Genomic DNA, 24794 nt, shown 5'->3' on the forward strand with positions numbered 1-24794 from the left:
CTGACTGGCCTATAGTTGCCCGGGTCCTCATAGATTCATAAATGTTAGGGTCGGAAGGGACCTCAATAGATCATTGAGTCCTCCTTCCTCCCCTTCTTGAAAATGGGGACCACATTGGCCCTTTTCCAGTCCTCTGGGACTTGGCCCGTGCTCCACGAGCGTTCAAATATTCCCGCCAGTGGCTGTGCAATGATGTCGGCCAGTGCCTTCAGTACCCTTGGATGGAGCTCATCCGGGCCTACCGACTTAAAGGCATCCAGTTCTTCCAAGTGACTCTGCACCATCTCAGGGTCTACGAATGGTAGTCTGGCGCCTTGCTGCTGCCTCTCTACAACCCCAGTGAGAGACTTGTCTTGCCCCTTTCTTAGGAACACTGAGGCAAAGAACTCATTGAGGAGTTCAGCCTTGTCCTTCCTGTCCGTCACCAACTGCTTCTGCCCATTTAGTAGGGGTCCTATTCCTCCCTGGGTCTTCCTTTTACTCCCTATATATCTAAAAAACAATTTCTTGTTATCCTTTACTTGGGATGCCATCCTTAGCTCCATGGTAGCTTCGGCCCGTCTAACTGCCTCCCTACAAGCACGACCAGAGGAGGTATACTCCTCTTTGGTGATCTCTCCCTGTTTCCACTTTTTATGTGCTCCCCTTTTGTCCCTTAGGCTGCCCTGGATTTCTCTGGTCAGCCAAGGAAGACTTCTGGCCCCTTTCCCCCTTTTTCCTCGCATCGGGATTATCTCCCTTTGTGCCCGAAGGATCATTTCCTTAAGGCACAGCCACCCTTCTTGGGCTCCCATCACTTCAAAACTCCTACTCTGCAGTGCGTCCCCTACCATGTCATCCCCTGTTGCCAATACCAGATCCAGTAAGGCATTCCCCCTAGTGGGACCGTGTGCCTCCTGTGTCAGGTGGAGGTCCTGTACACAGGTTAGAAACCTGTGTGAATGGTGGGACTTTGCTGTCTGCGTCTCCCAGCAGATGTCTGGGTAGTTTAGGTCCCCCATGACTACCGCCTCCTTAGCTTTTATGGTCTCCGAGAGCTGCCTCAGGAGCCCCGAATCTAGTTCTTCCCCTTGGTGTGGGGGTCTGTAGCAGACCCCTACCACCAAATCTCTTTCTCCTTGCCCCCCACGTAACCTAACCCACAATCCTTCTACTTCCTCATCCTTCGATTCCGTCTTGATGAGGGTCGATGTATATTGCTCATTGACATAGAGTGTAACCCCTTCCCCTTTCTTCCCCTCCCTGTCCTTTCTGTACAGCCTATAACCCTCAATATGTACCGCCCAGTTGTGGAACGAATCCCACCAGGTTTCTGTTAGCCCTACTAACCGTCATAGGTGTTTTCTGCAAGCAGAAGCGCTAGTTCATTCTGCTTGTTCCCCATGCTCCTAGCATTAGTATATAGGCACTTGAGCCCTGCGACTGGTGCCTTCTTTGCCCCCCAGCTCCGATTCCCAAAGGGCCCCTTATTTCTTACCTGCTTATTGCTTACCTGTGCTGTACTGCTGGCCGCCCCATGGCTTGCAGGTTCCCAATGTTCTCCTTTTTCAGGCTGGGCTGTCCTTGTGGGTGCCACATGGTTTGGTGGTCCACAGCTTCCCCCACCCTCATCATCCCCTCCCCCCGACGAGCCTAGTTTAAAGCCCGCCGGAGGAGATCTGCCAACCTAGGGAAAAACACATGCTTACCTTTGGGGGACAGGTGAAGCCCATCCCAACTGAGCATGTCCCTCGTCGTGATGTGCGGGTCGTTGTCCAGGAAGCCGAAGCCTGCCTCGAGATACCACTGCTGAAGCCGCCAGTTGGTCTTACTAATGCAGTTCTCATGCTGTCTTCCGCGTCCGTTCACTGGTAGGATGGAAGAGAATACCACCTGTGCACCAAACTCCCTCAGCACGCCGCCCAGAGCACTGTAGTCCATGATCGGGGGTTTTCCTGGCCGCATCATTAGTACCCACATGGACTAGGACCACGGGGTAGTAATCGGTGGGCTGAATCATGGCCTGGATTACTTCCGTCATGTCCCGTATCTTTGCTCCGGGCAGGCAGTAGACCTCTCGTGTTGAGGGGTTCTGGCGACAGATGGGCCCTTCTGTACCTCTCAGGATGGAGTCGCCTATGACAAGCACTTTTCGCCTCCTCCTCTGGGTCTGCTTGGATCTCTTGACCTGTTCGGAGTGTGGAGAATGTGGTGTTGCTTCCTGCCCAAGGGTTTCCTCCTCTCCTTCCATCTCCTGCAGGGTTGCCAGGGCCGCGTACCTGTTCTCCAGTCGGACTGGAGGAACTGGTACCAGTTCATTGCAAGCAGCTCCGGTCCTGGATGTGACCGTCTGCCACTCTGCTGTGGAGGGCACTCCCTGGGATGCTTCTTTCTTAGGTGCCTGGTCCTGAAGGGAAAAGAAATAACTGTGAATTTCGTCCTCCGCCTCCCTGATACCCCTCAGCCTGCTAACCTCCTCCCAGAGCTCCCTATGCTGAAAGTCAGATCAAATAGCTATTAAAGTTCCCTTATGGCCTTAATGTATTTATATTCAAATATTTATGTGCTCATGTTCCCAGTACAGAATTACTTAGATTCTAGCATTTTTTAACTTCAAGTGCTTGACTTAAAATTCTTATGTTGTGGTATTGTGTATCTGCTTAAATAGTCTTTGCCATCACACTGTTTAATATATGGTTTAGGGTTTTATAAAGTATGATTGGGTGCAAGCATATAGATTTTCATAATTTGAAATGAATAGTAAGGTCTAAACATGTGAGGTGTTCTTGTGAGCGTTGCTGTTATGTATGTTTTGTGGGCTCTATCAAGTAGAAGAATAAGTTACAAAAAAGTTAAAATTACTATCTTATTTCATATTTTATTTCAGGTTGAATTTCTGGAATGAGAACATGTAGCTTTATTTTTTCATGTATTCTATTTTTACAGCTTTTTGCTACACAAGATTCCCTGCAGCCATATGAGGAAAGAGTGAGTTTCTTTACAAAAATGATAGGAGCACTGGGATTCACAGGACCACTGAAGTACAATAAATGGGTAAATAAGTTATTTGGATAATCTTAATATTTTCCTGGTGTTTTGTTACTTTCTATCTGCCTTGAACTAAGTTCTCCTTGAGATGGGAAAGATAATATTGTGGACAATTCATTTCATGTTACCCATATCATTTAACTGCTTATGATGCACAGAATAGTAACCTAAGGATTTAGAATTTAACCTGCCTTGATGGATGCACTAAACTTCCTTTGACACAAGTAAAAGAATTATTAATTTGGTGTCTGAAGGAATCCTAAACCTCTTTGGGTTCCCTGAAACCTATTTACTCATCACTTTATTCACTCATCAAATTTTCCACTTTATAGTGACCCAGCAGAAATGAAAGCTGGTGACTGATTCTATTTTGAAATGTTTTTTAATGTATACCTGGACTGATATCAAAGGGGAGGGGAAGTGGCTGCTTTGGAACATGCAGCTGTTACAGTCTCACTGCTACATGTACACAAACCTGTAGCTTTGCAAGTGAGCTAAATTGCCCCAATTTTAACTCTGAAATGAAACAGGTTTTGCTATATTTACATTGCTGCTGTCTTGCTCACACAACTTTTAGAGTGGAGCAGCCTCCCTTGTGTCAGAGCAGCACCAGCTCCCTTTACCCTTTTGCAACCTGTACAAGTTCATGTTTATCAATGCCCTTTGTGGCTGAAAAGTATTACATGCTGTTTCAGAATACAGAACTGGAACGTGTCTCTTGGGCCATTATTATTCCCCAGCAAGGGCGGAGCACACTGCCTTTGCTTTGTCACCACCTACTTTTGGCACAATAATCTAGCTTGTGCTAGATTTTGAGAAAGGATGGTTTTGTTTAGATGCTTGTTACCTGGGCTGGCCACAGGCTCTTCATATGTTCTTGGCCAAACTCTAGCTCTTCCTTCCCTCCCTAGCAAAATTTTTTTTAGTTTCTAGTCTTAAGCTTAGACCTTGTTGCACAGTATTTTTGGGTGGCTCTTGGAGCTTTTAACACCTGGTATTAACACCTGAAACTGGTTTTAAGCACTTTTTATGCTGCTCAGGCAGGATAAGCTGGGCGGGACTATCTCTGATCCCTTAATGTAAACATCCGATCAGTCCCCCTCCCCCACTGGTCTGGATTGGGCCCACTGTTCCTGCCTGCCCTTCCTCCCCCCCCCCCCCCCCAGCACCCCTCACCTGATTATTTGTGGCTTCCCTTGTTGTTGACCACAGGGGAGCAGGCAGGGAAGGGTTAAACTGCCTGCTCTCTGGGACGGACTGTGAAGGCAGCCACAAGTAAGTAGAGGGGGGGCGGGGATGAGGGGAAGGATTGAGGGCACAGAGGGAAGGCCAGAATCTGAAGGGGTGGGAATCTTACCTTTCAGTCTTCCAGGTGCCTGCTGGCCTAAAATGTGACTGCTCCAAGCTTGAGATAACATCAGCGCCAGTCAGTGTTTGCGCAGCGCACACAGCACAAGGTGTAACAAGGCCCTTAGTCTTGGTCTTTATTAGGCTTTAGGCTTTAATTTTATTTAGACTATAAAGTCTGTTGGCTGGCCCTGATCATTGCTGGAAGTTCTAGGTACTACCATAATAGAAATAAAAATAAGAATTTAAGTGCTGAATCTTTCATGGTAGACCTTGAGCTAATCTGAAATATAACTCAGTGTGGTGAATATGGGTGCTCCCCAGCCAGCCACAGTGCTGGTCTCCCACTGCCTCTGGGCATGCTGCCTGCCCATCTCGCCTGCCACACCTTGCTGTTAAGTCATTACGATCTTAGTTAGGCAGGAGGCTGCCCTTCGAATGCCCTGTTCTCCTGGGCCTATGTATACAGCTCCAACCACCCCTGTACTGCATTCCAAGCCTCGCAGGTGTTGCTCACAGCTGTGCTAAGCTCTGGCCTGAGGCTGGGCCCAACTCATCACAGCATTGAATCTTGTTTGCTCTGCCCTGCTAGGACCACATTCATTCCACCTCCCTCTCACAGAGGCCTCTTGCTGTCCACCGGCTCTCACCCAGTCTCTTTCATCCTGCCCTTCCTGGGGCTCACACATACTGCCCCTTCTCTCCTGGGGACCACATTCACCCTGCCCTCACCTGGAGGGTGCTCAGGCTTGCCACTCTTCACTCCCTGGCCAGCAAGTGTGCAGCCTTTTGGGCATCTCCCACTACCCTCATCTGAGCGAGCGCTGGGTGGTTCACAAAATGCTGTGCTGAGTCTGCCCCTAGTCTTGTAGCCAGGTAACTTCCCACAGGTGCTCTCCATCAAGGGGCTGATGGCTTGCCCCTTGTTCTCCTCATGGCTCCACCTCTGCTGCCCTCCAATTGGCCTCTGGCCCACCCGCTGCCTCAGGCACCCAAAGGCTTACCTGGACCTAACTCAGGCCCGCATGCTAGCAGAGCCTTCACTCAAGCCCCTGTGCTCAGGGCCCGAACTCATGCTCCTCACTCACCGGGCTTCACCACTGTCACTCTACTCTGCCATGTGGTCTGGGGTCAAACACCCCTGCAGACTTGGGTGTTGCTCTTCGGCATGCCTGGCCTACAACTCTCCCTTCTCATCAGGCCCTCAACTGCTGGTGCCCTCTCCCAGGGCCCTAACTATTCCTCTCACAGGGTCTTCCACCCCTTCTGGCTCAGGCGCTTCTCGAAGTTCACCTGGCGTCCTCTCCAGGGTCTTCCACCCTTTCAGGCGCTTCTCAAAGCTTACCTGGCCTTCACTACTCCCCTTCGGGGTCTTGCACCCCCAGTGGTCTCAGATGTCCCCTAGGAATGTCCCTGGCCCCACTACTCCCTTTGTTGTTAACACTGTAACCCACCGGGTAGCGGGGGCAAGGGTTTAGGTGCCCCAGCCCACCTTTCACTGGGATGGTCCTCGAACCTGGCATTTAAGTGGCCCTGCCCTGCCACAGGCAAGACCACCAGGCCTCTTCATCCCAGCAGGATGCAGTTTTAGGTCATGCCCAGGTCTAGGAACCTCCAAGCCATCCTATAGCTCCTGCCCTTACCTCCATATTGTCTCCAGAGCAGCAGCTCCGACGGGAAATGTTCCTTCCGCAGTGCCAGGCAGCAACTGCTGCCTCCAGTCTGCTGGCCTGAGTCTTAAGATGGTCACTCATCAAGACGGGGCTGCGCCTGCTTGTTGCCTGGCCCAGTTCCTAAAGTGGCAGAGCACCATGAGTGCTCTAGCACACGCCTTCCCCCTTAAAATGGCTCCTGGGGGTGTGTTTTCCCTGCTGCTCAGCCAACAAGCTCCCCCAGAGCTTGCAACCACGGCGTGCTCTGCCGAACCCAGGCTTTAAATTGATGTATATGTAACTTAGCTTCTGTTATATGAAATGATTAGATATTTATCTAAAAAACATGGGTGGTCTGACCTTTCCAAATGCTTACGGGCATGTATGTGTGAGCTGAACCTTGTTTAGAGGGGTGCTAACAATTATTTTTCAAGAGTGTGTATGCTATGTTCAGTCTCTGAAGAGATAACATTTAATGGGCATTTTTACATAGGAGACGCATAATAAATGTGGCAAACTGTGACGATCTCTGCCACAGATTCCCTATTGACCTTGCTTTTGTTTATCCCAAACCTTGCATGGAAGAGCATACTTTACTACCTCACAGAGGTGTTTTGCAGATACATTCATTAATATCCTTGATATGCTCAGATGTAACAGTGAAAAATTAACCTTGAAAAGTCTATAAATAAAACTTAATGAAAAATATCTAATATTTAATGGAAGTTTGTAAAGTCACGGTGTACATTTATTAAGAATGGGCTTGTGTGGGAATTTATTTATCGCATACTACTAATAGTACATCAAAATTTGGCTTCCATAACTCAATTAAAATTTACTTGTATTGGTAATCTCAGATTACATTGGTATTTTTAATGGTCTAAATCAACTCAGTGTAAATTATCTAGTGATGGCATGATAAGAATTTAGACATAATCCAATCTACTGAATGAGGACAAAATTTTGCCTTAATTTTCAGATAAGCATAATCAGGTTTTTCTTCCCTAGCTTCATGTTAGTTTAATCCATTCTTTCTTACTTTAAAGTGTAGCCTTAAAATGGAGAAAGCACTTATCTCACCAGGTGGTCAATTAATGGATTATAACTGGTGGTTATTTTGTGGTTCCTCAGCAGAGGAAGAATTGTTGTAGTTTCTTTTCCATATGCCCCTAGTCAAGCAGAGTGCTGTGAAGTCTTCAGTTCTCCTCACTACTTCTCAATGATTAGAAGGGAGAAGTTTGGAATATTTTCTCCTCTGTATATGAAAGGCAGCAGTGAGGGATCTGACCATGCTTCTCTGGCTCTGAATTATATATCTAATTTCTAGACAATGTAATTAAGGGGTTAGTATTCACTGGCAGGAAAAGAGAAAGGGTGTGTCTATGCTGATTTTTGCAGTGCTGTTCAAGCTGCAGAGGATGGTCTGGGCATCCTATCCTCCCTGCTTTAGTTCTGTGCTTGGAGAGTGTGGGTGGGGGTTTATTTTTCACTGGGGGCCTTGAGATCACCACAGATCTAATACAGATATTCCCCTGGGTCAGGGGTGTCTAACTCAAATCTGTCAGCCTACATCACAGGTGCCGGCCAGTTGCATGCATAATTTTTTACCAAAATTTGTTATTTGCTTAGCTACGCTTACTTTGCAACACACCACTTTTAATTATCAACAGCAGTTTTCAGGATACATCAATTTTTACATTTGTGGAGGTATAAATGTTTATGAGACTCCTTCAAAGGAGTGAAAAAATTCATTTATTAAAAAATATATATTTACTATAGGTCTTAAGGCAATGAAGAGAACATAAGAGGACTTCAGTAGGGAAAAAAAAAACAACTTTTGCACATACTACCATCTCACAAACTACTAGCACTCTCCAGACACCTGGCAGCTCTTCACCACAACTAGATTCTTGATATTTGATTCCAAGGAATGTGTCAAGGCCACTTTTAAGATGGCATTCACATGCCTGTCAGTGAGGCTTGAGCATGGTTTTGACTGTTGGTGTTCATTACTAATAAAATCTGTGTTGCCCTCATATGTGCTTGCGAACATGAATAATATTCTTGATGCAAAGAACTTTACTGCTTGGTAGTTTTTTCCTAGTATTGGTTAAAATAATGAATCTTAACTGTTGAGAACTTAAACTTCAGCATAGTGTTACACTGAAGATCAATGAAGTCTGTTTGCAGCTCCTGAGGGGCATTTTTCACAGGGAGAGAGAACAGGGTGCTGAAAAGTTTGACTCCGCTTCATGGTTCTGGAAGTCAGAGAACTGGTCCTGGAATTTGTGCCTGAGATCAGCAGTCTTGACAACCACATACTTCTTCAAGTCCTCATTACTTATGATCCCAGCAGCATTGAGCAGTGACTTAAAAGTTGGGAAATGTGTTACATGGCACTGAGACAGACATGTTTCTCTCTGGCAGCTTCATTTCAAATGCATGCAGATTGTAGTTAAATATAGGCCATAACTTGGTTCTGACCTTGCATTCTTGTGTTCACATCATTAAGGTGCCCCAAGAAGGCAAGAGGTTTTTTTTTTCTCATTCATTAAGGGTTTTGACACAGAGAGCTTCTTGGTACAGAATGGAATGACAAACACAAAGGTCATGGCCTGGATTCATACTCTGCACTTTGCTCTTGTGTTTCTCCACAAATCCTGCCTTCTTTCCCACCATGGGACAAGCCCCTCTGTGTTATAACCTTGCTGCCCTTTTCTAGTCCACACTTAATTTATCCAAAGCTGTGGTCCTGCTGCTGACAGTGTCCTTCCCTGTTGTTGTGTTGTTCACTTATACCAGGGGTGCTCAATCTCTAGCCTTCAGGCGAATTTTGGCCCACACTCCCGTGACATCTGGCTCTTTGGCTTTTCCACAGGTCATAAAATTTGGTAGCAGGTCAGTGTAGGCTCCATATGGCTGCATCCAGCCCTGCCCGGGCCACTGCTACACAGCAGGATTAGGGCTATGCCTCCCCTCACATGTCCAGATTGGGCTGGGCTGCTCCCTGTCCCTGCCCCATCCCTGAATGTCCAGTTCAGGACTGCTCTGCCTCCTTCCCTCTGCCCTACCCCCTGTATATCTGGAATGGGACCAGGCTATTCCCATTCCACTACCCCCAACAGATGCATCAGGTTTGGGCTGCGCACTCCCACAGGGCCAGATTGGGCTCCTGCTGTTCCAACCCTGTGTACTGGATTGAGCCTACTAGCTGAATCTGACCCATTGATGGACTTGGCACCGTGCTTCTGGCCTGTGGGGCAAAAAGGTTGGGCACCACTGATTTACACTAACTCCATGGACTTCTCTTTCACATTCATATCTAGTTTGATTCATATCTTGAATGATGTTGCACAACTAGCTGCATTCACTTACATCTATACTTTCATCATTTTCTGTTGAAAAGATAGCAAATGCCTTTCCCTTGGTCAAGAACTGAGTGCACATTATCAGAGAAATCACAAACTCTGTAGGCTACTATGTTTCTTGAGGGGCTGATGTTTGCAAAAGCTTGCTGCTTCTCTGGCCATACAATGTCTTCAGCCTTCATCATACCTTTCTTAAAGAACAGGAAAAGGCTTTGAAGAAGTAGCTGTTTCTTGAGAGAGAACATTTGCCTGAAGATAAAATGTTACTTTTTCAGCAATGCCTCTAATTCACTCAGTTTGTCTCCACATAACTTCCCAGTAAACTTGTCATACCTGATGCCCTGGCATGACTCTCAATGGTTCTTAACATTGTATTTTTTGGAAACAGCCATTGCTTGCTTACCAATCAAACACATGGGCTTTCCCCTGTAAAACATGGCATTCCTTGTCCACTTTCCCATTCACAGGCACATCTGGCTTATAACACAGATGACATTTGCTACAGTTGATTATTGTGTAAGAGATGACCAATAATATTATTACAAATCTGGGTATAAGTCTTGTAAATAATACAACCACTGTTTTCAAATTCTTTTTATTCTAGCTGCTGTATTGACACCTTGTCACCTTGTACGCACAGTCTCAACTCTTTACTTGTGACCATTGCTTGTCAGCAACAACAACCTGCTTCACTTTGCCACTTAGATTGTGCTTGGCTGTTTCTGGAAATGTCTGTGACATCCCAGCACTCTCCTTCCAGAAAGATTTGTTTACATTACCATGAACTTCCTGGTGTTCTCCTTTTTACTCACATTACCAAGGACTAGAAAATGAAAAGAGATAGGCAGGAGGAGAGAGATTCATAGATTGTAAGGCTGGAAGGGACCTCAGAAGATAAGTCAGCAGGACCAGATGAACTCTGTCCGAGAGTGCTGAACGAGCTGGCTGAAGTCATCGCAGAGCCCCTGGTGAAACTCTTCCAAAACTCATGGTGCTCCAGAGAGGTCCCTGAGGACTGGAAGGGGGCCAATGTTGTGCCCGCCTTCAAGAAGGGGAAGAGGGAAGACCCAGGTAACTATAGGCTAATTAGCCTAATTTCTATCCCAGGGAAAATCCTGGAAAAATTCATTGAGTCATTAAGGAGTCTAGACAATAGGTTTGCAGAAGGTAGGATTCTGAATGACAGCCAGCATGGCTTCATTGCAGACAGGTCTTGTCTTACCAATCTCATCTCCTTTTACGATCAGGTAACTTGCAACCTGGATAAGAGAGAAGAGGTTGACATCGAATACCTTGACTTCCAAAAAGCCTTTGATCTGGTATCCCATGATGTTCTCACAAGAAAATTGGAGGATTATGGGCTTAACTGTGAGACAGTTGGGTGTGTACGAAGCTGGCTGCGGGGTAGGACCCAGAGAGTCCTAATGAATAGATCCATGTTGTCCTGGCAAGAAGTGGCCAGCAGTGTCCCACAGGGGTCAGTGCTTGGTCCAGTACTTGGGGTCAGGTGACAGTCACCTTGCTGGGGTCACTCACATCCCTTTCGTTCATGGTGCTGGTCAGTTTGGCACTGCTTCCACATAACATGGTGTTGTCCGCAAACTTAGCCAGCGAGCTCTTTATTCCCGCATTGATAAAGATGTTGAAAAGTACTGGACCAAGCACTGACCCCTGTGGGACACTGCTGGCCACTTCTTGCCAGGACAACATGGATCTATTCATTAGGACTCTCTGGGTCCTACCCCGCAGCCAGCTTCGTACACACCCAACTGTCTCACAGTTAAGCCCATAATCCTCCAATTTTCTTGTGAGAACATCATGGGATACCAGATCAAAGGCTTTTTGGAAGTCAAGGTATTCGATGTCAACCTCTTCTCTCTTATCCAGGTTGCAAGTTACCTGATCGTAAAAGGAGATGAGATTGGTAAGACAAGACCTGTCTGCAATGAAGCCATGTTGGCTGTCATTCAGAATCCTACCTTCTGCAAACCTATTGTCTAGACTCCTTAATGACTCAATGAATTTTTCCAGGATTTTCCCTGGGATAGAAATTAGGCTAATTAGCCTATAGTTACCTGGGTCTTCCCTCTTCCCCTTCTTGAAGGCGGGCACAACATTGGCCCCCTTCCAGTCCTCAGGGACCTCTCTGGAGCACCATGAGTTTTGGAAGAGTTTCACCAGGGGCTCTGCGATGACTTCAGCCAGCTCGTTCAGCACTCTCGGACAGAGTTCATCTGGTCCTGCTGACTTATATGTCTAATTTCTTTAATGTCTTTAGAGAGAGAGAGACGTGAAGATAGGAGGACTGAAACAAAGATAAACCACATTTATTGGCACAAAAAGAAGAAAAGAGGGAGCTGAGAGGAGAGGAAGAAAGAGAAAGAAAGATGAAGACAAAGAGCAGGCCCACATTGGGGATGATTTAAGTGGCCCTGGCCTGGGTCAGTCAGAGAATACTGTTGTCTGATTCACAGTGGTGCCACTTTCAAATCATGTTCAATGTTAAGTTCACAGAGGGTGCTGAGAATCTGAAGAGGTTGGCAACTTTTTTCAGGGGTTGGCAACCTTTTCCAGGCTGTGGGATAGAACAACCTGACTCTGGCCTAACGTGGCAGTGGGTGTCTGCTTTCCCTACACCCTGCTGGAGCTACATAACTAGAAACTGAGCCCATGCTGCTTCTGCTTTTCCCAGCTCCCCACTCCCTGACTGCAGCATGAGTGAAGCTTCCAGCCAGAGCAGAGCTGCATCGGGGCTGGACTGGGGAGAGGAGGAGGTGGGGATGGGAAGAAGCTGGAGCAGTATGGAAGTGGCTTTCTGTTCTCTGGTCCTGGCACAGTTCTGCACAGTTGCTGCCTCTGTCAGCCCCATTCTTCCCAGCTAGCCTGCGGAGGTGAAAGCTTCTTCCATGCTGCTCTTTTCTCCCTGCCCCAGCCCCCTTCCTACCCAGCTGGGCCCCGGCACAGTTCCACTCTCTCTGGAAGTTATGCTTGCACTGCAGTCTTGGAGCAGTGTGGGGAGGGAGGGAGAAGTAGCAGTGGCACACATCCAGCTCTTTTAGTTCTGGTGCAGCTCCTCACTGCTCAGCCTCAGTGTGGGTTCAGGCACAGGCAAAAAAGCCCTTCTGACTCCATTGGCCATATGTTACCAACTCCTGCCCCTAAGCCCTATGTACGTCAAATCCATAGTACTAGCTCTTCCTTTAAGACTATCTTCTAGCACCTTATGATATTATAATATTTTACTGTAAGATTGTTTTGATCTCATATTTGAAGGAATAACAAAACATGATGATTCTGGTGCATCAGTAGTTTAAATTGTAAGTATTTTTTTAAAATATTTTATAAAGACATAAATAACAAGATCTGTTGGAGATGATCAAGACAAAACAGGTTCATTTCTAGCACTTACCTTTGAAATGCTTTGGGATGGTTTTAAGAAAGGTAACTTTAAATGAGTGTTTAATCCAGTACATGCCTGTGCAGTTTTGATTAGGGAAGAGCATAAAGTCTGTATTAATCAAAACTCAGTGGCATTAAATGCTGTATGTGTTTTCTTTGTCTCCAGAAAATTAAACTAGCAGCTCTGCGCATGTACACAAGCTGTGTGGAGAGGACTGACTATGAGGAATTCTTTGAAAGTAAGTTATTCTTTGAAATCTAGGATGCTGGAACCTGAAATATGTCTCCAGTGGAGCGTTACTGGCCAAATCTTGTAGTTATAGAGGGAAAGCTATCCAGAAACTAAACATATTACTGTCTGTCATTTGGACAAGGCCAACTGGAACTTTACCATATTGTTTCTCTCCTAACCAGTGCCTAAACATTTATCTTTTCTGTAAGAAAGGAGCAAGCTTTAGAACCTGGATTTGCTACCTGAAATCTCATGGTTTCTTTGACCTCTGCCAGTAGAACCTTGAATGATTTCTCATGAGGGCTGGCTACAATCTGAAAATCCCCTTTCTTGTATCCAAGATCATGGTTGAATAGTGCCTCCCAAGTCTGGGGGGGCACCAGATCGCCAGCGGGGTGAGGAGGGGAGGGGGGTTCCTCAGCGGCTGATTGCCAAGCCCAGAACCGTCAGCAGTGAAACTGGAAGTGCACTTCTGCCGGCACTTCCAGTTTCGTGGCTGGTGCTTCCCGGGGGTGCACAGTCAATCTCAGGGGATGCACGTGCACCCACGTGTATGCATCCTCTCCACTTGTTTGTGATATGGTTAGTTTAGCTCACTTGGTCCTAGTACCCTCAACCCTGTGATAAGACCAGCTGAAACCAGGATTCATTCATATATTCACCTGCCTCCCTCTTCATATCTCTTATGGGACTGTGCCATCTAGAAATGGGAGGGTCACTCCTCTTCTTTCTCCATTTCAGAGCTGAGGCTAACTAGAGTATAGGCCAGGGGCGGGCAATTATTTCGGGTGGAGGGCTGCTTACTAAGTTTTGACAAGCTGTCAAGGGCCGTATGGGTAGCCCTGCCCCTTGACAGGTGCCCCGCCCCTGGGCGCCATCTTGGGGACAGAAGTCCCGCCCCCTAAACTCCGAACGTTGCCACCAGAAGCCCTTCCCTTTTCCACCAGAAATACTCCTTTCAGCAAGGGGTTTTACCATCTCAGAACCGAAAAACACCAAATTATATTATAAAAATCAAACATCTAGAACAGGGGTTGGCAACCCCCAGCACGTGGGCTGAGCATGGCACCGGAGGCCATTTTGCTCTGCACGCCATAGCTGCGGCCCGTGATGGAGCCTGGGCTGCTCCCAGCAGGGCTTGCAGCGTCCCAGCTGCCTGCTGGGAGCAGCCTGGGTTCCTGGCTTGCAGCAGCTGCCCAGAGCCGGGGCCGGCTGCAGCCGGGAGGCTGCCAACAGCTGTGCTGGGCTCTGGAGCCCAGGCATCAGCTCTGTACTGGTGTGTGCATGCACGCCTTGGAGTTGGCAGTGGGGGAGGGGCCTGAGGCAGCACAACCCCAGTCTCTCCCCCTGCTCCCGGCACAGAGCTGGTGACTGGGCTCCGGAGCCCAGTGCAGCTCTTTGTAGCCAGCCTGGGCTCTGGTCAGCTGCAGCAAGCAGCAGACAGGCTGCAAACAGCTGTGCCAGGCTCCACAGCTTCAGCATCAGCTTCTTGTTGGCGGTGACTGTACCACGGGGCTTTGGGTTGGGGGTAGGGGCTTTGGCCGGGAGGGCAAGGAGCAGCAGGGCTGGGGGACAGGGGCTTTGGGTGGGGGCAAGTGGCATAAGCAGGGCATCCTGCCATGTACCCCTTGCCCTTATTTTGTTTTTTTGGCATGCCAGCACTTTGGGACCTTCCAAGGTAGGCATTGTGGTGTTTTTTGACACTCCAGCCAAAAAACGTTGCCTACCCCTGATCTACAACATTCATTAATTTGATTTAAAAAAAAAAAATTTTGTCCTGATTTACACATGTTTGTGTAGTGTACATAGAGGTGATTGCACAATAGCTTAAAAGAAAGTCTTACTGTTGTATACTGTGGGGGTGTAGGGACATGGGGAGGTGGGTATAGGTTTGTGGGAGGCTGTGGGGGTGTGGGTATGTGTGGAAGAGAGTAAGTGGGTGTGGGGGGTTTGTAGGGGGTGGACAGGTGTGTGGGTGTGGCGTGAGGGAGCATGTGGATATGTGGGGTGTGGGTGGGTATGGGGTTTTGTGAGGGACTGGGAGGGTAGGGTGGCTGGGGTGGGTGAGGGGGTGTGGGAGTCTGTATATATGGAAGTGCGAGGGGGGTGTGGGTGCAGGTGTATGGTGGGGGTGTTTGTGGGACTCATCCTGTGAACACACACACTCTCCCTTTCCCTCCCTCACTGACCGCATGCGCGCGCGCGCTCTCTCTCTCTGTCCTTCCCTCAGTGCTCTCTCTGTCTCCCCTTTCCTTATTACATGGATTTACCTCCTCCCCCACACCCACGACTTGGGGTACCGGCATCGCCCTGTGCTCCTGTGGTTCAGTGATGCAGCCAGGGGTCACATGGTGTTGGAGCAGCAGTGTGCAGGGAAAGCAACTGCAGTCAGAAGCTTCCAGGTGTTGGGGGGGGTGGGGGTGTGGCAGAGTTGGGCTGGCCTTTCTCCTGACTCCTGCCAGCTTCCCCTGGGTCCTGCTGCCCCTGGCTCCTCTCATCTTTGACAGGCAGCCAGGAGCAGATAACTATTAATTTTCGAAACTTCTTAGGTGCCCTGTGGGCCAGATAGAATGGCCTGGCAAGCCATATTTTGCCCGTCCCTGATATATAGGTCCTGCATCCTACCCACTCTTGTCTACTCACTCAATCCACAGCAAGATAAGGTCCTTAACGGGTGGGATGGTTTGACTAGAACCAGGACACTCCACCTCCTTCTATAATATATGGGAATATAGGACTGGCAAGGCTGAGGCTGACCCTTCCATGTTGAGCTATCACCTGAAAACAAATATTCCTTCCACTAGACCTGTGACAGGGCTGGTTCTTTTGGTGGTGTTTTTTATGTTTTATGTACCAAAATAACTGATGGAAGGTGTATATGCATCTTTAATTTCCTAAGGAAAGGGGCTCTCCATCAGCACCAAAAATCTTTCCTGTAGGGAAGGGGCAAGCATCTGGGACATATTTTCTTTTTTACATGCAAACTCTTCCTCTCTTGGCAAAATTCCTTCACTTTCTTATCTAATATGTACTTGTGATGCAAGGGTTTTCTGTTCTTTTGAAGTATTAATTGAGTTCTGCTGTTTATTTTGCAAAATATTTACTTACAGAATTTTTATAATCTACCAAGTCACATCCACTCCTCTCCCCTCCACTCCTCCCATGGGGCCAAGCCATGCCCTCTCCCCTTCCACCTTTTTCCAAGCCATGCCTGCTCTCCCCCCCCCATGGGGCCATTTTGGGCTGGACTGGCCCCTACTCCCCTCCACATGGCCCATTGCACCCTCCCCAAACACCAGCTCGGGGCCACTGGCCATATCTGAGCTGTATGCACTGCATACTTAGCCCACTGGGGAGGAAGGTTGAGTCAGTCATCTACTTTGGGTAATTTTGTTTATTTACAAAGAACATGCACAACACAATCCCTTTAATTACAGTAGAAACACAGAGCAGCAGGCCAGCGTGTCTTCATCTTTCTTTCTCTTTCTTCCTCTCTTCTCAGCTCCCTTTTTTCTTCTTGCTTAGTGTGCCCGCCTCTGCTCTACCAGGTGTTCTTATGCGGCCTTAGCCCAGACTATCAATCTTGCCTGTCCCAGGCTTGCGAGTAGACCCCAAAAGCTACCCCGGCTGACGTCCGGGGATCCCCTTAACTTGCCTGTCACGACTTTGAATGGAACCTCAGTGGAGGGGTTCCCCTTCGAGGCAGCCTCCAGGGTCGTCACGCCTCTCGGCGGGCACTCACGGGGCTCCGACCTGCCCTACACCCCGGCCACTCGCCACCTTGGTCGCAGGTCTTCTGGCCCTTTGACATCCCTGGTTCCACTCAGCTTCTTCCCCAGCCTCCTGTGGCCCTCCAGCCACGAGTCCCAGTGTCCCTGGGTTGCGGCTCAGGCATGAAGGCTACGAGGCCCTTGGTCCTAGATCCAACTATCCCGTATCCCTAGTGCCCTATTCCAACCACCCTATGACGTAACGTGTGATCCCCACCACCGTGACTGCCGAAGAGATGCGACCGGTGGACCTGGAGGCCACAAAGGAATAAAGAGTGCCCTTAGCCTATGGGTCCCATGTTTTCCGTGTGCCTAGGTGCCCCAGCCCCGGTTGCTTGCCGCACTCTGGGCTCCTATCTCTCCCCTAGGCTTAACCCTACTCGGGTATGGTGTCCCGGTCGACTCTTCTTAGGATGTTGTGGGCCCATCTGTCTCTCAACCGTCCCTGCTTGGGGTCTTCTGCCGCATCCTGCGGCTATCCCCCTTGGGGTTCCCGTTGGCCCCACCCTTGTTACCTCCTCTCCAGGCTTCCCTGTAGTTGCTGTTGCCTCCTTGTCTCTTCCTTTGCTCTTGCCACTCACCGCTGCTCCCCTTGTCAGCATCCTTGCCGGCTTGCCAGTCGGTGCCTCCACCGATTCTGCAGCCGGCTTCACTGCCTGTGCCTCCGTCAGCCTCGCTGCCGGTGCTGCTGCCGGCTCCGCTGCCGGCTTCTCTGCCGGTGCCTCCACAGGCTCTGCTGCTGGCTTTTCTGCCAGTGCCTCTGCTGGCTTCATTGCTGGTGCTGCTGCTGGCTCCACTGCCAGCTTTTCTGCCGGTGCCTCCACCGGCTTCGCTGCTGGTGCCTTCGCTGGCTTCTCTGCTGGCTTCGCTCCCAGCTTCTCTGTTGGTGCCTCCACAGGCTCCACCCCCATTGTCCCGGGCTGCCCGACGCCGCGGCTGTGCCCCTCGGGGTGTGGGCTTCCCCGTCAAGCCTCTGCTCACCAGCTGCCTTCCTATGCCTCCGGGGCTGCCTTTTGTTTCCGCTGGGTGGTGTCTCCAGCTGACCTCAACTGGCCCCAGCTGAATATGAACGCGGCTGACGAGCCGCGTGGGCGGTTTCTCTGCCCGCGCCTTCTCACTCCTTTCGGCCCCTGCAGATGGTAAGTTGGGGCTTTCTTCTCTTTTGGGTTGGGGTTCTCCTGCAATCCCGGCATCCCTGGGACACTTAGAAATCCTGAAGCTTGTCCATGTTTCTTTTAGGTCATCCTTACACCTTCTTTTCTTTTTTGCTTCAGCACAGTTTGCAAACCCTTCTATCTCTACATTGACAGTGTGGAAGATTAATTTATCTAGGCCTTGCCATGCAAGGCCTTGCCATGCAATTTAGGAACATGAGTGGTACCTCCCGTTGTCTAGAGTATTTTTTACTAAGCAAAAGGCCTTAGTTACTTCCTTTGAGGAGCCTGACAGAATTCTTTGTTTTAACTAAGGTTTGCCATTCTTTAGGTATAAGACCACCTACCCCAAAATAGCAGCAAATCAAATGTTCATATTTCACTGTATGTGAATGAATAGCCCTCAACCTGCAGACTTCAACTTTATAACACAATTTGAGTGTATATTAGGTTTCATTGGTTGACAGGAACTACTAGTTGGAGACTAATATGACAGTTCCCTCCGCACCCACTGATAGTTCCCTCTGCTTTTCTTCCTGCTGTAGCCCTGGGAGTGGCTGATGCCACCTGCCTGCAGCCACGCCCCAGCCCCATTCCCTCTCTCCCTCACCGCTTTGGGAATGTATCCTTATTTGTTATCTTATAAACTAGGTTCCCTTTATGTGAATTCAAGTTATGCGCAGTTTTCCTGGAATGTATGTACTGCATAAAGCAAGGGAAACCTGTAACTGTTATGTCTGCACGATCCTGTAGCAGTAAAGTTAGCTAAATAAGCCCTAATGTTTCTATGAATGAAAGAGGAGCTATTTTGCTACACTTACAGTTCTACAGGGTCAAGCAGACAGAGCAGTTATGTAGTAATGGCTTGTGTGGGTATCACTGATACAATTGTTAGGTCTGTCTATATCTTTATCTGATACCAGACAAATTATTCTTAAGGTGTAGGCTCCAACAAGGTAAAAGAGAATGAAGGTTTTGTGTCTGAAGCATTTTGAACTTTGAAGGTGAATTGTTACCATGAAGATATAATCTTCTGCCTGTGTATGTCTTTTAAGTGGAAAAATGTTAGCTTGAGAATTTCTGAATTAGTATCAGATCTCTTTAAAAAAAAAAAAAAGGGCAGTTATCTGTGGGAGCCCTTTGACTCCAAGTTTCATTATTAAAGTGTAATATTTTTGAAACAGACGCAAAGTGGAGAAGAGAGAAAAGAATACTTCTCAGAAAGTGTGGCTGCTGTCCATTCCCTTTATTGCAATTGCTGACAGTATAGCCGCAACCTGTGGCCAGTTTGATATGCTCTGCACCCTACTTTATATATGGGCTGTCACTACTGTAGGCCACTGATATTCATCTGACTAGTCTGTGGCAAAAACCCTTTTTCTTTTTTTTTTTCTTTTTTTTTAAAGTTGAAATTGTGCTACTAGGCAACTCCTCTAATTTATCAAATTGCTTCCTACAACAGGCTACTAGCTTACTTCTGTCCTTGCTGGGTTCTTACTGGACAGAAGGAGAGAGGAGGAGTATAAAGAAAGATAGAAATTGACACTGTTAAAAAGGGCAGTAGCAAATTGCTTATAGTCATGGTGATGTCTAGTTCCTAGTTGCGATCAGAAAAAAACTTTTCACCATTCCATCATCTGAGGACGACTTGAACCTAGTATTTTAAGGGCAATTTTTTACCACCTTGGATAAAAGTGCCTAGTTTGTGGGTTTTTTCAGACCAGATAAGAGTTTAAGCTATCAAGGTCAGGATAACCCTGGTCATTCCCAGTTTACTTTTGCTTTTAGCATTTACTCTCTGCCACTGTGACACAGGATACTATGCAAAATGGACCTATGGTCTGAGCCACTAAATGACAGTTCTTATAAATAAATCCATTTAATGTTTAAAGGATATCAGTTTGGATTTTTACTATATATTGTATAACCAGGGATGCTGGCAAACAGTTAACTTTTATTTATTTATTTAATGTGATTTTGATTTACATCCTGCCCTTCCCAAAAAAGGCACAGGATAGCTTGTAAGACAAAATAACTTCTAAAAGACAATAACATATTTTAATAAGATAATGTGACAAAGCAAAATACCTCTAAAATAATAATAAAACATCTACCCTACCTTACCCATTGCCACTCCACTGTTTCACTGTTCTATACTAGGCCCTGTGGTGTTTCCAGCTCAAGTAGTCTTCCTTTTCCCTTACCTTAGCACTAAGTACAGGCTACAAAGCCTGCCACATTTCAAGGAGATAGATGCAGGGGGTTGGGAGTGTTGGCTACAAATGTCCAACTCGGAATCCTTAAAATTCTGGTTTATTAGGCGGATTGAAACACTGTAATGAGTTAAATCATAAACCTTGGGGCTGGTCCCCACACGCGCGCGCACGCGCGCGCGCACACACACACACACACACACACACACACACACACACACACACAGTAGCAAGCTGCAGAGTCAGGTATACCTATCCTCCAGAAGGGGGTCACCGGCTGGTCCTTCTGGCTGGACAGGTCTGGTTGAGTTGGAGATCAAGAGGGCGCCACTGAGGGTCACTTTTCACTGCCTTTTATCTGTCCCTGGCAGACTTTGGTGACTCCCCAGTTTTCAGTTTTGCCCAATCCAGGGGTCGTTGACCCTCGTGGGACTCCCCCCCCCCCCCCCCCCCCCCCCCCCCCCAGTGTCTACTGGACAGCATCTGTCAGCCCCAGGGGTCATCTGCATGTACGTGCAGGTTTGGGAGTCCGTTGATGAATTTTGAATAGGGCTCTGGGAGTGATCTGGAGATATTCAGCCCAAAGGTTGGTGGTCCCTGGCGTTGATCAACTCAGGCCAGGGCTTCTAGCCCTTGATCAGTAAGGTTTAGAGATTTCCCGGTTGTTACATTGTCTTCTGTTGAATTCTTCTGTTGGTTGATCTGCAGTGTCCCAGGTGTTAATTGCTGCCTGCTGCTACAGTGTTACACATTCAATCACTGATTCACTTGCTCTTTCAGGGGCCAGCCTGATACAGGGAAGGGCAGTTTGATTCCTGCCCTTGTTAACATTGTTACAATGTATAACTTACTTATGAAACTAAAAACACATTTAGTTGCAAGTTGAAAGGTGAGGAGTATAAAATATAAGCTACGAATGCCATGGCACACAAATAGATAAAAATACCAAACTACAAGGGGAGATACAAAATGCGCACACACAAATTTTAAAACACAATTCCTTATCTTAAAGTGAAAGAGTAGAGGAAGGTAGAAAAGGTAGAAAAAGAGAAACATATCCAAAGAGGGGAGAGCAAATGCAGGCAAGAGGAAAAGGGGGCTTTCTGCTACAGGAGAAACTGCACCCCAAAATCATGAAAGCAAAACTTGTGTCATGTGTATGTGTTAAGACACAGTGGGGTCAAAACTGCAGGCATGCTAGCTGCTCTTGAGGCCATGAAGCCTGCCAAGTTTCAAGGAGATAGGTGCAGTGGTGTGGGGAAACTGGACCTCAAGCTGCAGACAAGCAAAACTTGTGACATGGGTGACACTTTGTGTTAGGGTGCAGCAGGGTGAAAGCTGTAGTCCTGCTAGCCCCTGCTGAGGCCACAAAGCCTGCCAGCTGTCAACAAGATAGGTGCAGAGGTTCTGGGTTTTGGGGCCCTGCACCTCTTGCCACAGGCAGGCAAAACTCGTGTCATGGGTGCTTGTGCAATTGTGTCTGTCTTGGGGCGGGGGGTGGGGTGGAAACCACTGTGGGCCTGGTTGCTGGTTATTTTGCAGTAACACTTAGAAGCCTCAGTCATCAACTGGGATCCTACAGAAAGGTGATTAATGCGCAGAATAAGACAGGGAAACAGAGTTTTTGTTGTCATGATGGGCAGAGGTCTTAGCCCACCTTTCAATCAGTTGTAAAGATTGTGTTGGTATTCTGGCAAAGGAGAGTGTTTAAAGAAAGATTTGAGGGAATGTAATAAGATGGCTTTCTGTATGTTTATGGGAAACCCCTCTTATGTGCAAGGGACAGCTTGAGAGAGAGCATGAGATGCTTTTTGAAAACTTGAAAAATAGGTGGCAAATTTGGCATAAGTGGTAGAATGGAGATGGAAGTCAACATGACACTAGCAGATAAATCACAATGTTCATCCTAACTGATAGATTATTTTGTGAATTGCAGATTAATAAAGCAGGCTTTGGTATGAGATAACACCGACTGAAATCAGTATCATAGAATGTGTAAAGGAGTTTGATATGGTAGGATAAGGAAGCAGGTGAGGAGGCAAATAGAGTAGTGTTGATGAATGCATGTTTGAAGAAATAACTGGAATTTATAATGCGTATTTAATGAATTCTGGATGAAATGCATATATGCTCACAATAAGGATCAGTGTCATTCTTGGCTCAATGTTCAACGGCAATCAAAAAAGTTAAAAGTTAAAAAAAAGACTAAAATATTATAATTTGATATGAATTGAGGATACCTCTTTATGCAGAATACTGCATTCTGTTCATAGTAAAAAAGAGTAGAAATAGAATTGATCTCGAGACAGGTGGTAACTATTTATTTGAAGTAGGCAGAGGTGTTTTTGTGAAGAGAATATGAATGGTTGAGACTCTAACTTTCCAAGTAAATAAAAGGTGAAATGGTATAGTTATGGTGGGGGCAGACCTTAATATAGTTGATGCCCTTAGCAGTGACACCTGGTAGGAGATGGTAAAACACATTTCCTACTATGTATTCTGATGACACATCTTATAGTGTTTAGGAGCAGCATAGCACAAGGGCACCTTCATGTTGCTACCTATGACCAAAAAGAGCAATCTCCCAGACCGGCCCGCTCCTTTGTCTTTGGGCAAACAGCCTGCCTTGCTTGCTTGCCACGCCTTGTTGTAAAAATAATCCAGATGTTAGGCGGGTGGCTGCCCTTCATGCGTCCAGCTGTAGTGGGTGATACGGACACACTCTGACCTTCCCTTACACATGTCCCATGCCTCACAAATATTTCATGGCCTAGCACCTGGCCTCCACCCTGGTGGCACACTGGGCCTTAACCTACTCCAGGGCTCCAGCATCCTCCCTGGGCTCCAAGCAATTCTGCCCCCTCTCCAGGGCGTGTCAACTGCACCCCCTCTCCAGGCTACTTTGCCCCACTCCCAGGCTAACACTCTGCCCCGCTGAATTGGGGCCACACTCTTCAGACCTCTCAACTCTGCCCTCTCTCTAGGGGCATCTCTGTAGGCTCAGGTGCCCTCCTCGGCATGCCTGGCCCACCACGCCCAACTGTAACCCACCTGGAGGTTGGGGGCTGGGGTTTAGGTGCCCCAACCTGACTTTCACCAGGAAGGTTCTCAGTCCTGGCATGTAAGTGGTACTGCCTTGCCACAGGCAGTCCCACCAGGCCTCCCTAGCCCAGCAGGGTGCAGCTTTCGGTCAAGCCCAGGACCATGATGCCTCGCCCTTACCTCTGAAATTACTCTGTCGGGCGACATTGCTCCCTGAGTGGCTGGTTTCAAACTGCTCTCTCCAGCCCTGAAAGCTGGGCTCTAAAATGGCTGCCCTCATCAGCCACATGCTGTCTGCCTGCTCCAGCCCTTGAAGAGACGGAGCACTGAAGCTGCTCCGTCATGCAACCAAAGGTATCAATTGGCTTTTCTAGGGTTTTAAATAGGGTTTTTCTAGGTGCTGTGCTTGACAATAAGAGAACGGGGGTTATTCAGTTAAATAAATGGATGTTGTGTTCATCATACCAAGGTACTCATGATAGTAGAATCCTTGACGGGTTTCACTAAGTGACTTGCTCAAGATCACTCAGAATATCAGTGGCAGGGCACGGAATAGAACTGGAGTCTTCCGGGCTCTAGACCAGCTCCCTTTCCAGGGGCTGTTCTTCTCCCTATTCAATAAAATCTAAAGGCAGCAAACTGAAAAAATGTTGTTTTACAAAATCCTTATTTAACTTGTTGAATTCATTGCCATTGGGTATCATTGGAGCCAAGTATTTGGTTAGGATTCAAAACAGGATTAGATATTTATATGAATAAGTAACATTCTTATTTCTGTTAGATGCTATTAAAATTATCAGGGTTCTGTATTTTGAAGAACATGGAGATAAAAATAGTCCCAGGAAAACAAGTTAAACTAGAATGTTTTTGAACTCCTCCAGAGAGGTAGATCGCACGTTTGAAAGAGCCACCCAGATACCACGTGAAGAACTGCTGCAGTACAGAAGAAAACCCCCCCACAAATCACACACTGCTGGTTATGACATATCACCCCTCCCTTGAACCTGTATGAAAAATCCTCAAACTGCAACCCATACTATAAAGAGACCCTATTCTTGAAAAGATCCTCCCAGAGCCACCCCATCCTAGCCTTCAAACAAGCACCGAACCTTGCCAACCTCATCACCAGAAGCAAACTTCCTCAAGCCCAGAACACACCAAAAGGATCCAGACAGTGCCATGACAAGAAATGCAAAACCTGCCAACTCATCTCCACCACCCCCACTATTACTACACCCCACAACAGAGCCACCTGCATTCCCAGATCTTACAGCTGCACCTCCAGAAATGTAATATACCTCATCCAATGCACCAAATGCCCTGATGGAAAATATGTAGGAGAGACCAAACAACAACTGCGCACCAGAATGAATGCACACCAGAAAGCTATCAAAGACAGAAATACCCAATTACCTGTGGGGGCACATTTCTCACAAGAAAACCACTCCAATCTCTCAGTCCTGATCCTCAAGGGAAACTTACACAACACTTCCCAGAGACAAGCCTATGAACTCCATTTCATCAACCTGCTGGATACTAGAGATCATGGACTAAATATAGACATTGAATTTTTGACACATTATAATCTGC

General features: G+C 47.4%; 1 protein-coding gene across 3 annotated transcripts in view; it reads left to right on the plus strand.

Annotated features, from left to right (window-relative positions):
- Positions 1-24794, plus strand: part of LOC102560254 (ubiquinol-cytochrome-c reductase complex assembly factor 1) — a 150215-nt gene that overhangs the window by 23351 nt on the left and 102070 nt on the right. For all 3 annotated transcript variants that reach the window (XM_014598389.3, XM_019485556.2, XM_014598386.3), the window contains 2 exons: positions 2926-3033; positions 12960-13032. In XM_014598389.3, the coding sequence (XP_014453875.1) occupies positions 2926-3033; positions 12960-13032 (181 nt within the window). The remainder of the gene's footprint in view (positions 1-2925; positions 3034-12959; positions 13033-24794) is intronic.

Source organism: Alligator mississippiensis, chromosome 9 (assembly GCF_030867095.1).
Source record: "Alligator mississippiensis isolate rAllMis1 chromosome 9, rAllMis1, whole genome shotgun sequence".
Taxonomy (NCBI): Eukaryota; Metazoa; Chordata; order Crocodylia; family Alligatoridae; genus Alligator; species Alligator mississippiensis.